Source organism: Schistocerca nitens, chromosome 5 (assembly GCF_023898315.1).
Source record: "Schistocerca nitens isolate TAMUIC-IGC-003100 chromosome 5, iqSchNite1.1, whole genome shotgun sequence".
In the NCBI taxonomy this organism is placed as follows: Eukaryota; Metazoa; Arthropoda; class Insecta; order Orthoptera; family Acrididae; genus Schistocerca; species Schistocerca nitens.
In genome coordinates this window covers 637640368-637652717 of record NC_064618.1, presented here as the reverse complement: position 1 = coordinate 637652717, position 12350 = coordinate 637640368, and the positions used below count along the sequence as shown (strand labels likewise).

General features: G+C 37.8%; 1 protein-coding gene across 1 annotated transcript in view; it reads right to left on the bottom strand.

The window, feature by feature from the left end:
- LOC126260636 (uncharacterized) overlaps positions 1-12350 on the bottom strand; it is a 206337-nt gene that overhangs the window by 160905 nt on the left and 33082 nt on the right. The window contains exon 6 of the mRNA XM_049957973.1: positions 9219-9366. Within this exon, the coding sequence (XP_049813930.1) occupies positions 9219-9366 (148 nt within the window). The remainder of the gene's footprint in view (positions 1-9218; positions 9367-12350) is intronic.

The window sequence follows — 12350 nt, the reverse complement described above, 5'->3', positions numbered from 1 at the left end:
CCCTGTTTAATGCAGGGGTACCTTGGTACATTTACATCTACATCTACATGGATACTCTGCTAATCACATTTAAGTGCCTGGCAGAGGGTTCATTGAACCACCTTCACAATTCTCTATTATTCCAATCTCGTACAGTGCACGGAAAGAATGAACACCTATGTCTTTCTGTACGATCTCTGATTTCCCTTATTTTATTGTGGTGATCACTCCTCCCTACGTAGGTTGGTATCAACAAAATATTTTCACATTCGGAGGAGAAAATTAATGATTGGAATTTCGTGAGAAGATTCAGTCGCAACGAAAAACGCCTTTCTTTTAATGATGTCCAGCCCAAATCCTGTATCATAAAAAAAGTAGTAGTGAGATGAGAGAATGTGCTTCCCTACTTCGAGACTCATACACAGCACCATATACTTTTATCTTTCTCTTGGTGTTATAATGGCTTTGAATGGTCGCAAAAATAAACAATACCAAAGTGTGTGTAATTCTAATGAATTATTCGATTAATTACAATAGAAGATTTGTATGGATGGTGATGAAACAGGTTTAAAAAAACCTGCAACAAATTTTCATGCCAGAGGTTCAAAACCTGGTATCATATTTAATGTATTGTGAGACACTTTTGCAACCGAGATGTGCCATTCGGAACTAGTGATGGGAAAAGTCAAGATCTAGAACTGTTTTTGAGATTTTATGGTCATGTATTAATGCCAACACTGTAGAGTCAATATGAACTTGTTATTGTTGTACTTGTAGATGGAGCACCATAGTCTTCTATTATACCAAAATGTTGATCTAACACATCAATGTTAAATCACTGTCTTTGTGCTGTAAACAACACAGAAATATTTCTAAAGAATACTTAGATTTTATGGTCTTACAGCATGTTCTCCAATATTTTTCAATGAAAGAGCTGTCAATGCCAATAAATTTCACTATACATTACTGTCCGTATAATTAATTTTTTACATTACTGTCAGTATAATTAATTTTTGTTGGGAACTTCTGCCTGATTTATGTCCTGAGAACTGTCTTGTTTCATTTCACACTACAATGTTCTGGCTACATTGTGGAGCACCACTAATTTTGCTTTAACTCTTGGCAGCGAAGGAGACAGCGGATAGTTCCAGGCAAACAGAAGCCATTTTGACAGGATTCAGTACATGCATTTCAGTCTGTTCACAGAACTCACTAAGCTACAAAATTATACTCAAACACTTAAATATAAGACAATATTATGAAAACCAAACAATGGAAAATCCAGGATGGACAGCCTTCATTCCATCATCGCACCCAGTCTCTTTGCTTCTCTCCTTTTGCGCTACCCTCTCTCCCCACCTATGTGTGACTCAGCATCTCCACTATGTGGTGAATCACAACTTTCCTTTTCATAATATTATGAAAACGATAGACTGCTACTCACATATAGAGTTACAGACAGGCATACGAAAAACACTGCTACACATTTGAGGCTTCGGGCAAAAGGCCATCTAAAGTAGAAATCACATGCACATTCACGCATGATCCTTGCCTTTGGTTGTTGAGGCCTCAACGGCCAGAGGCTGTGTGTGTGTGTGTGTGTGTGTGTGTGTGTGTGTGTGTGTGCGTGTGTGTGTGAGAAAGAGAGAGAGAGAGAGAGAGAGAGAGAGAGAGAGAGAGAGAGAGAAGGCAGGAATAGGTACAAGAAATGTCCAAGACAGTTTTTGAAAATGAAATATTTTGACCAATTTTGAAAAAATTCCATATAACAACGGAGCAGATAACTTTTTTTAGATACATAAAATAACCACGCAATATTCAGTTCAGTCTGTTTTTGCTTACAATATTTCCTGAGAGTGGACTCTCAGGGTGAGGTGCTTTATTTGTTGTTTCTCCTATTAATTTCCTTAATAAACTACAATTTCTGTTCTTTCATTGTATTTAGTTTCTCCTGAGTTTTCTTTTTTTCTTCTTTCACTGGCATCTCAGTTCATTTTTGTTAGTATTGTTTGTCATCTGTCTTCTGGCTGATTTGATGTGCCCTGCCACGAATTATTCTCCTGTGCCAACATCATCAGAGTACCAACTGTATGCTCTGTCCTCAATTATTTGTTGGATGTATTTCAGTCTCTGCCTTCTCCTATAATTTTTTACCCTCTACAGTCCCCTGTAGTATCATGGACATTATTCCCTGATGTCTAAACACACATCCTTTCATCCTGTCTTTCTTCTTGTCAAGTGTTTCCTGTACGCTCCTTTCTTCTCTGATTCTGCTACGAACCTCCTTAGTATTTAACTTATCACTCCATTAATTTACAACATCCTTCTGGAGTACCATATCCCAGATGCTACAGTTTTCTTCTTTTCTAGTTTTGCCAAAGTCCCACTACTGTACAACGTTTTGCTGCAACATACATTCTCAGAAATTTATTCCTCAAATTAAGATCACGTTAGACACTAGACGACCTTTTTGAGTAGGTATGCCTTCTTTACCTGAGCTAATCTGTTTTTTATGTTATCCTCGAACGTACATCATATTTCATTTTGGTTCCGCATTAGCAGTCCTTTACTTCATCTGCTTCAAGGATACCTATGTTGATGTTAAATACATCGCTAATGTCATTTCTGCCACTTGCCATTGCTTTCATCTTTCTTCAATTTCCACTCAATCCACATTCTGTAGTCACTCCATTCAACAGGTCCTGCAATTCTTCTTCACTTTCGCTGAGGATAGTAATATTATTATCAGCAAATCTTAAACAGACCTATCCAACCTGCTATTATTTTACTTGTATTAAATTTTTTGTTTTTCTTTTCCTCTTTTTTATCTTGAATCCGGTCAGACATTAAACATTTTCTGGAACATTGTTCTAGGAAAACAGTGATCTCCTGTATATCAATAAAATTTGATAAAAACCGTCCTGATAGCATAAATATTTATGCTATCAGAACTATTTTTAGCAAATTTTATCTAGTCATACATATTGTACATCTGTAGTGAACACCCACATCTGTCAAAATGCTAGTCAGACCATATTTCATACAAATCCATCATTCATATGATACTGATTACAGTAATGTGTTTAGCTGTTCTGAAAACCATATTGATTAAAAATAATGAATAATTGAAATCATCATAACGGATTGTAGTGGTAGATTTTGAGTAAGCTACTCAAAAGTTAAGTATTGACACTTACCATTAGAAAGCTAGGAATTCATGCTGTACAGTAACATGTTTTAATTTTTCTATAACTAATTAACTTTGGATGTAATTGGTACTTAAGTTCAGACATACTGTACCCACAATTATTGTTGCCTTTGGTGCCATTGTACTTGTTTAAATCCCACGTTTACCATTATAGTTTTGTTGACCTAATTTTTCCGGACCAAATGACACACTTCATTAATCAATTAAGCCACTAATTAAGACTTTGGATAAATTATTATATTTACAAAAATGGCAACTTTACTTGTAAATAGGAAATTCACAGTGTAGATATACAGAATAGTTCTGTGTCTTTTTTTTACTTTACTAAGTACTTCTTATGCAAACCAAATAATCCTAGAAATATGTAGCTTGTCTGAATTAGTAAAACCTCACCTAGTAGTTTTATAAACAAATCTGTATGTTCCAAAATCCAAAAATATCATTATCTCTGTTTATAAACACCCGTTGAAACCCAACCATCTTCAGCCCTGGGCTAGCTAGCACACAGCAACATCTATGTAAGGAGTACGCATACTGCAATTACTTGCTAACATCTTTGTGTTGGTATCTGCAATCCCACGTTTACCATTATAGTTTTGTTGTCCTAATTTTTCTGGACCAAGTGACACACTTCATCAAAGTCAGTGCATACAAATAATTCGGTTCACAATTCATTGCGAGTATGTGCTCATTTGGAACAAGTTATGCTGTTATATACGTTTAAAAGCCCCTCCATTGTCATAGTTGGAATGATTAACATTCTCGTGTCATTTCTCCTGTTAATATGTCTTAGTGGAATATCAATGTGAACTGCTTTGACTTGTGCAAGTATAAACTATGTTTACCAATTTACACTTTGTGGATATGTTTTTGTGATTTATGCCTTGCTGAATGCTTACAGTGTCATTAATAATAAATAAACTGCCCTCAATTGACTGTGTTTCTATGACCTGTGATTTATGTGATTGGGAGATTCATGGTAAGTGTTACCATTGAAACAGTTTCAGAGTGTAGGGACTGTCCTGGTTGTCGTGCTATGTAACCAACAGAGTTAAGAAACTGGTCATCATCCATAAAAGTCACCTGAGGTTTAAGAAATGTGTGGAAAAAAGTCATTCTGGAAACAGTAGTGTTACATTCACTATTGTTTAGCACCATTCAAAATGCAAAGAAATTTTCAGTTACAAGACAAGGAACTTACAGAGGACAAAAAAATTACGCTCAAACCAGATTAGTACCATCACAAACCTGACTTTTAATCCCACTCTCGAACCTGCCAAGAGTCTCACTGAGGCATCCACATACAAAAGTTATCATCCCAGTCTGATTCAGAAACAGATCTCCCATGCCTCGTCTCTTAGAGTCACCTCCCACATACCCACTGCCCAACCACAGAGGAGCGCTCATCTTGTGACTCAGTATCACCCAGAACTGAAGCAACTGAATCACATTCTCTGCCAGGATTTCGATTGCCTCTCATCGTGCCCTGAAACGAGGAATATCCTACCTATTATCCTCCCCAGTCTCAATTCAAGTTTAATAAATGTGTGAAATAAGTGGATCTAAAAACAGTGTAGTAGAAAACATTATTATTTAACACCATTCAACAAAGAAAAAAAAAGTTTTAAGTTATGAGACAACAAACTTCTGCACTACAGAAAGAAGAAGATGAGGCTCGAACCAAGTTAGTACCATAAAAACCCTTACTTTTAACCCTACTCTTGAACCTGCCAGAGGTCTCACTGAGGCCTTGACAGGTCGAAATCATTATCCCAAATTTGTTCGGAAAGAGATCTTATGCTATGTACATCTGGTTTGGCCACAGAGGAGCAATCCTCTTGTGACTCAGTAACACAAAGGACTGGAGCAACTGAATCACATTCTACTTATTGTTATGGCCTGAAATGAGGAATCTTCTACCCTCCACTCTTCCACCTCACCCACAGTGCTATTCCACCGTCCACTGAACCTACACAATATACTTGTTCATCTCTACTCAATCCCTGCCCCAAATGTTTTGCCTCATATACCTGCAACATAACTAGCTGCAAGACCTGTCCCATAGATCCTCCCACTACCACCTAACCCAGTCCTGTAAGAAGCATCTCCTATCCCATCACAGGCGGGGCTACCTATGAAAGCAGCCATGAGCTCTACAAACTAAGCTGCAACCACTGTGCTGCTTTCTATGTGGGCATGTCAAATAACAAGTTGTCTGTCTGCATGAATGGCACTACCAAACTGAGGCCAAGGGACAGCTGGACCATCTGGTTTCTGAACATGTTCAACACAATGTGCTTCACTTCAATGACTGCTCCACAGCCTGGGTCATCTGGATACTTCCTACCAATACCATCCTTTCTGAATTTTGCAGGTGGGAACTCTCCCTACAACATATCCTTCACTGCCCCAACCACCCTGGCCTCAACCTTTGTCAGTTCCTGTTCTCCACCTACCCATCACATTCCCTGCTCCCACTCCAGCACTACACACACCTTCTATTCAGCCAACATACCTACAATCTTTTACCCTTCTCTACCTGACTCCTCTCCTCTCCCTATTCTGCCCACCCTGCACACGCTCCCGACTCTGCTCCTAGCAGCCCTATCCTGTACCCACCACATCTCTGTTAGCTCTCGTAGGTAGCACATCTACCTCCACCCTATCCTGTTGTCTGTCCCTCCTCCCCACCCCAACCCTTCCTTAAACCCCAAACCAGATTGCTACGCAAGTACAGACTGCAGTTGGACAACAGCAGGTGGAGATAGTGGCCACATTTTTTTTTACAGCTCTACACCTCCTCCCTGTGACAAGTAGCAATATAACCTTTTCCTAATATTGTTGTAAGTCTTTAATTTTATGTCCCTGTTTCCTGAATATTATTCTTGTCAGTAACTTGGATGCACGAACTGTTAAGCTGATTGTGCAATAGTTCTTGCACTTATCTGAGCTTGCTATCTCTGGAATTGAGTGGATGATATTTTCCAAAAGTCTGATGGTATGTCTCCAGTCGCATAGATTCTACACCCAAACTTGAATCGTCATATGACTGTCATCTCACCCAATGATTCTGAAGGAATGTTATCTGTACCGTCCGCTTTATTTGATCCCAAGCCTTAAAAGGTCTGTTAAACACTGATTCTCATACTGGAGTCTCTCTGTCTTCCATATTGACTTTCATTTCTTCCTTCTATCACATCACTGTAAAAGTCTTCTCCTTTGTAGAGGCCTTCAACATATTCTTTTCCACCATCTGCTCTCTAACACGAGTTTAAGAATGGAATTTCCACTGCACATTTAATATTGGCATCCTTGCTTTTAATTTCACTATAATGTTAAACATTTCGATAATGGAAAGCTAAGTTCATTCAGCAATTCTGAACAACATTACTGGGATCCTGCCGGTAGCACAGAACACAATGATTCCACTGCAACTTCTACTTTTCTCCTCCTCTTAAGGGAATAGCTATTACACTCATTATGCTTCTAAGGTGTTAATATTTCCATCTTATCATATACTTCTACCCTGAGCAACTTGTGGGCTGAATCCCTTAAAAATACATTTTATCTCTATGCTTTTCACTCCCTTTTTTTTCTTTTTCAAAAAAAAGTCAACAAAGTATCAAAGGGCTGAAACTATTAATGGCTTCGATGTGTGATGGTCAATGTGTATCTACCTTTCTAACTGGTACGATGTCAATTTCCTGCAGCTATCTGATCTGGAAAGTCTTTGGCTGAATACAAACAATGGTCTTCCAAAATGTTTCACTGAGGAAGATCATAATGCAGTTCCTCTTTCAATCCTCTCACAAATGCTGAAATGGCACATATTGACTGTGGAATAAAAAATCAACTAAAAATTCTCAATAGTGGAGGGGCAACTGGGTAAAATGAGATACCTGTGAGGTTCTAGATAGAATATTCAAAAGAACTTGTTTTTCTTCCAGCAGTAGTTTATCATACATCACTGGAGCAACGAAGGCTATCTCGCAACTGGAAACAATAATGGGTCACTCTCATTTCAAGAAAATTTGTTGAACAGATGTGCAAATTATAGGCCTTTATTGCAGATGTCAACCTGTTGTACAATTATGGAACATGTTTTATGCTTACAAATATTAACGTGTTTGAAGAATGAAAATTTCCTCTAGAAAAATCAGTAAGGATCACACACAAAGGTCATTCAAAAGCTCTCTCTGTTCATCCGTGAGATCCATAGCACTGTAGACAAAGGTGCCCATACTGATGACATGTTCCTTGACTTTTGGAAAGCATTTGATGCAGTTCCGCTCTCTCATTTGGGAACAAAATATGAGCTTACAGAGTATGGGGCAAGATTTATGATTGGACAGAGGACTTCCTTGCAGACAGAGCCTAACATGTCATTCCCAACAGAACAAAATTAACAAATGTTAAAGTAATTTTGGTGAAACCCAAAGAGAGCTATGGGCCACTACAATTTACAATTTAATGATCTAGTGGATAATATTGGAGGTGCCATGGGACTATTTGCAACAATGCTGTTGTCTACAGGAATGTAGCAAGCCTAGAAGAGTACGGCGAAATGCAGGAAGACCTGCAGATGATCGATGATGGATGCAGGGACCAGCAGTTGACTCTGAACATAAATAAATCTTAATGTATTGCACATACACTGCCAAATAAAGCCACTACTGGTAAAAAATCACTGGTAACAGTAACTATCATACAATATCAATGAGTAGCCAAATGGAGTAATGTAAAGTGAAATGACCACACAAAACAGGTAGTAGGACAAGCAGATGCCAGGTAGAAATTCGCTGGAGGAAGCTTAAGGAAATGTAATCCATCCATGAAAGAAGTGGCTTACAAAACACTCATTCAAGCAATTCCTGAGACTGTTCATCAGTATGGGACACTTACCACGTAGAGTTAATATAAGAGATACACTAGGTCCGTGAAGAGTTGCGCATTAATCACAAGATCATTTATTCAGCAACAGAGCATTAGAGAGATGCACAACCAACTCCAGAGGCATATGCCACAAGAGAGGCGTCATGTGTCACGGAGAGGTTTGCTACAGAAATTTGGAGTGTTTGTTCCAAGGAGAGTCAGGGAAAATATTACTTTCTCACACAAACACCTTGCAAAATGATCATGATGAGAAAATTAGAGCTCATATCGACCTTCACTGACAGTCATTCTTCCTGTGCACCATTTGTGAACGAAACAGGAAAAGGGGGGGGGGGGGTAATGGCACAAGAAATTCTCCCCCCTCTCCCTCCCCAACACCATGAAATGATTTGTAAAGTATAGATGTAGATGCAGACATAGATGTACAATTGAAGGAGTAAAGGGAAGCCACTCACAAAATATTTTTGGGCTGAGCAGTTGACAAATGCATGAACAGACAACAGCTTCCCACAGTAAAAAAAGAGAGAGAGAGAGAGAGAGAGAGAGAGAGACAAGAGGCTGGACAAGCTGGACAGGAGAGACAGCAAGGGAAAAGGGTAGGCATGTGGCACCAGCAAATGATGTTATGTTAGTCTACTAGCTCCAAGGAACAGCAAATAGCTGTCTCTACTCCTTCCTTTATTTGCTTGAACTTCATTTTGGACTATTATTTTCTGCTACATCTTTTTGTCTGTCTGTTTCCCATAAGATAATATATACACATCCATACTTCTCAGGAAAGATCCATTACAGCAATCTGCCCAACATTTATGAATCACAGACTTAAAGAATCTGAGTCTACCCCACATCGGCATGTCCTTACCAATCCCATGAAGAACAAACATGTAGATTTCTCTTTATTATCAGTTCATGCAAAATTGGAGAAACAGGGCTCAAAATGGTGTCTACTAGGAGGGAACTTGATTTCAATAATATTAATATGTTTACCTTAGTCACTCAATTTACAACCAGCCGAAGATGTACCATGGCTTATAGCTTCTTGCTTCTTTCAACGATGGGTCTTCATTAAATCATTTCATATTTCAGCACCTTTAAGAAAGACTGGAGGGAAAGGGAACAAATCTAGACAGTGAGTTACCTTTCTGGACAAGTTTGCTCAGATTGCCTGCTCTCTGCCTGGCAAGCCGTTGCTCTTGGTACTTCTTCTTAAGAGCCTGAACTGCAGCTGTTGGCCTCCTTTTAGCAATACTCTCCAGTTTTTCATTTTTACGTGGAGTAGGTTGTGACTGCTGGAAACAAAATGTAGCTTATTTTATGAGAAATCACTTATTAATGTCACAATATTTATTCAAAGTTCTGCAAATAAATGGATATGTTAAATGCAATACTTACAAAACTAAAATCAACCAATGAAAATGTGCACTTAATCACTTAATAAAAAAAATATTAAAAGGAAACATTTTACGGAATATGGGCTACCAAAATGACACAAAATCTGTCCTAAGCCCGAATCTTTACTCAGTCTCTTTGTTACTCTTTTCACTTATTTTATTTATACGTGAGAGAAAGTATGAAATTCTTTACTATTAAGATATAATATTGTAACAACATGGAGAGGGGACGGGGCAAGGGGTGGTCATCAATAGAACAGACATGAGGGAAGTAACTCCGTCATACTCACACTGGCAGAAACATATCGCCATTTTTCTGAACTGTTTTATAAAAACTCTTAATTGTGTAATGGGAAAAAGAAATTATTACTTCTTGAGCTACTTTACAGCTGCCTACCCTCTTGAACACGTTATCAGTTGGCTCAACAAAGATAACATCTGCCAAAGATTTTCTTCCAATTTATTACTATTTCAGACCTTAGTACTCCATTCCTTCTCCAAGAAATTGAGTCTCTCTTCAGTTTTTTCATGTTTGATTGCATGAGCATTAAAATTATTTGAAGGAAAATATTGCTGAGTCTGTTATACTTAGTAAGTGTAGCATTTTTTTATTACCACTACTACCCGATTTCAGCTGCAGAGCCATTTTTAAGTAGACCTACAAATAATCATGTAACTCATCAGCACAGGCGATAATATGAGCTGCACTTGCTTTCACATGAGAGGAAGCTTATGTGTCATTTACCAACATTATGTTAACATTTATTTTATTATTTGATATGGATATTATATATTGTATAGCAACTATTATTTTATTACTTGATGTGCACATTACATAGTTCTCATCCTCTTTAATGATTATGCTATATACCTATGTACACATTCCTTCATTTCTATATTATGAGCCCAATGGACAATTCAGTGCTGACCAGCCGCCACGCCATCCTCTGCCAATGGCAATAATTCGGATGCAGTACAGAGACGTGTGAGGGTGAGGCACAGCACACCTCTCTCCCAGTCACTGTCATCTTCCCAGACCTTGGAGCTACTACTTCTCTCTCAAACAGCTCTTCAGTTAGCATCATGAAGCTGAGTGCATCAAATTTCAGTTCTCCCACAAATGGAAAATCCCAGGCAGTGCCAGCAATTAAGCCCAGGCCCTCCATATGGCAGTCATCCATATGACCAACCAGTTATTGATGTGGAACTTATATGTAGACAAATCACATGAACTCCCCCCCCCCCAAAAAAAAATAAATAAATAAAAACTGCATCAAGAATATCATCAATGACTGCAGGAGAGACTAGATGAAGTGGCTGTTTACATTTTATACAGTCAAGTAAGTTTCTTTCAGTTTCTCATCAAATTTATGGTCTCTGTGAAAATAATGTCACCCTTTAAATTCTTCTCTACAAGTTCACACATTTCTCTTACAGAACTACTCAATACGATCCATACTGTGCTTATCTATTTTCTTATTCTCATGTGAGGCCCTTTACGTGCCAATGTAACTGTCTGCAAATGCAAACATTTTTGGATTTCAAACAAGCTCTTTTACTATTGTATCACATATTCATATACTTTATGTGATACAGATGGATGTAACAATGGATATTCCATAGGTACAACATGCCACTATAAGAATACCTACACATTCAATATTTCAACACATTTTTCAATACAGCAGCTATTGCTACAGTCACATTAAAATGAGGGAAGTATTCTTCCTGGATACCTTTTTCAGCACCTTGCCTCAAGCACCTGGAAAGAATTGAAGAGCATTTTACTCCTATAGACTCTGGGAAGACACTTGGCATGGTGGCTCATGGGTTTAGCAGAATCAACAAAAGCCACAATGCATCATACAACTTTGGATCAATATTCACTTGTTTCGGGTAACTAACAATCTAAGCCCAGCACATAATGCACTGTACACTGGCACTATTGTCATTATTCTATACAGTCTTCGTTATGTTGAGTTTTGTTTCATGTGACATTAACTGAATGGGTTGTCTCTCCTCTTGTACACAGAGGCAGACAACTTGCTCAATCCAGTGCTGACTGCTAAGTTAGGCTTGGCTGGCAGTGAGGGAAAGTTGTACTTTCAGTTTGCACTGATTCAGCTAGCCCCATCAGCCAATGCACCAAGTATCTTAATGGAGAGCATCAACAATAACTTTTAGTTGTTTGCATGTCTCAAGATATAAACAGTTTGCTGTAAATTTTTTTTACTCCTGAGTTACCATGTGGATAGCTCGACAACACTGATTCTCAAGAAAGTTAGATACCAGATAATCTGAAGCCAGTGTTTTTGTTCGAAAAGAAAATTTAACAAATATTAAATTATAAAATTTACTTGCCTAATATGAGAACCTGAGAGTAATGCTTCATTTTAACCCATAAAGATACCAATTAACATTTTCTTTTTTCTTCCAAAAATTTAAATAAAAATAACAAAAATTCATATACCTCAGTTCAGCCATCACGCCACCAATATAATGTGAATAATTAGTGAACAATTCATATGTGGTGTGATTAATAACATTACAGACAGAGAGTGAACATTCACTACACAGCCAGTACACTATATGCAAATTAAATTGAATAAAACACTTGCTAATAAAAACTTAACATCAAATAAAGTTCAAAACTTTGCAACTAGCATATCTTGTGACTGCAACTGGAAACAAAAGTTTCACTTTTAACACTTGAAGTAGTAGAGCTGGTAATGCCAAATGCATTTTAGTATAAAAAATGTGGTGAAGGCAGCATAATCTTTCTTTCTTTTTTCCTTGTATTACCTCTAACAGAGAAAAAATTCAGCTCAGGCAAAAATATAAACGATCAAAAAATGTAAATAAAAGACATCAAACTCAAG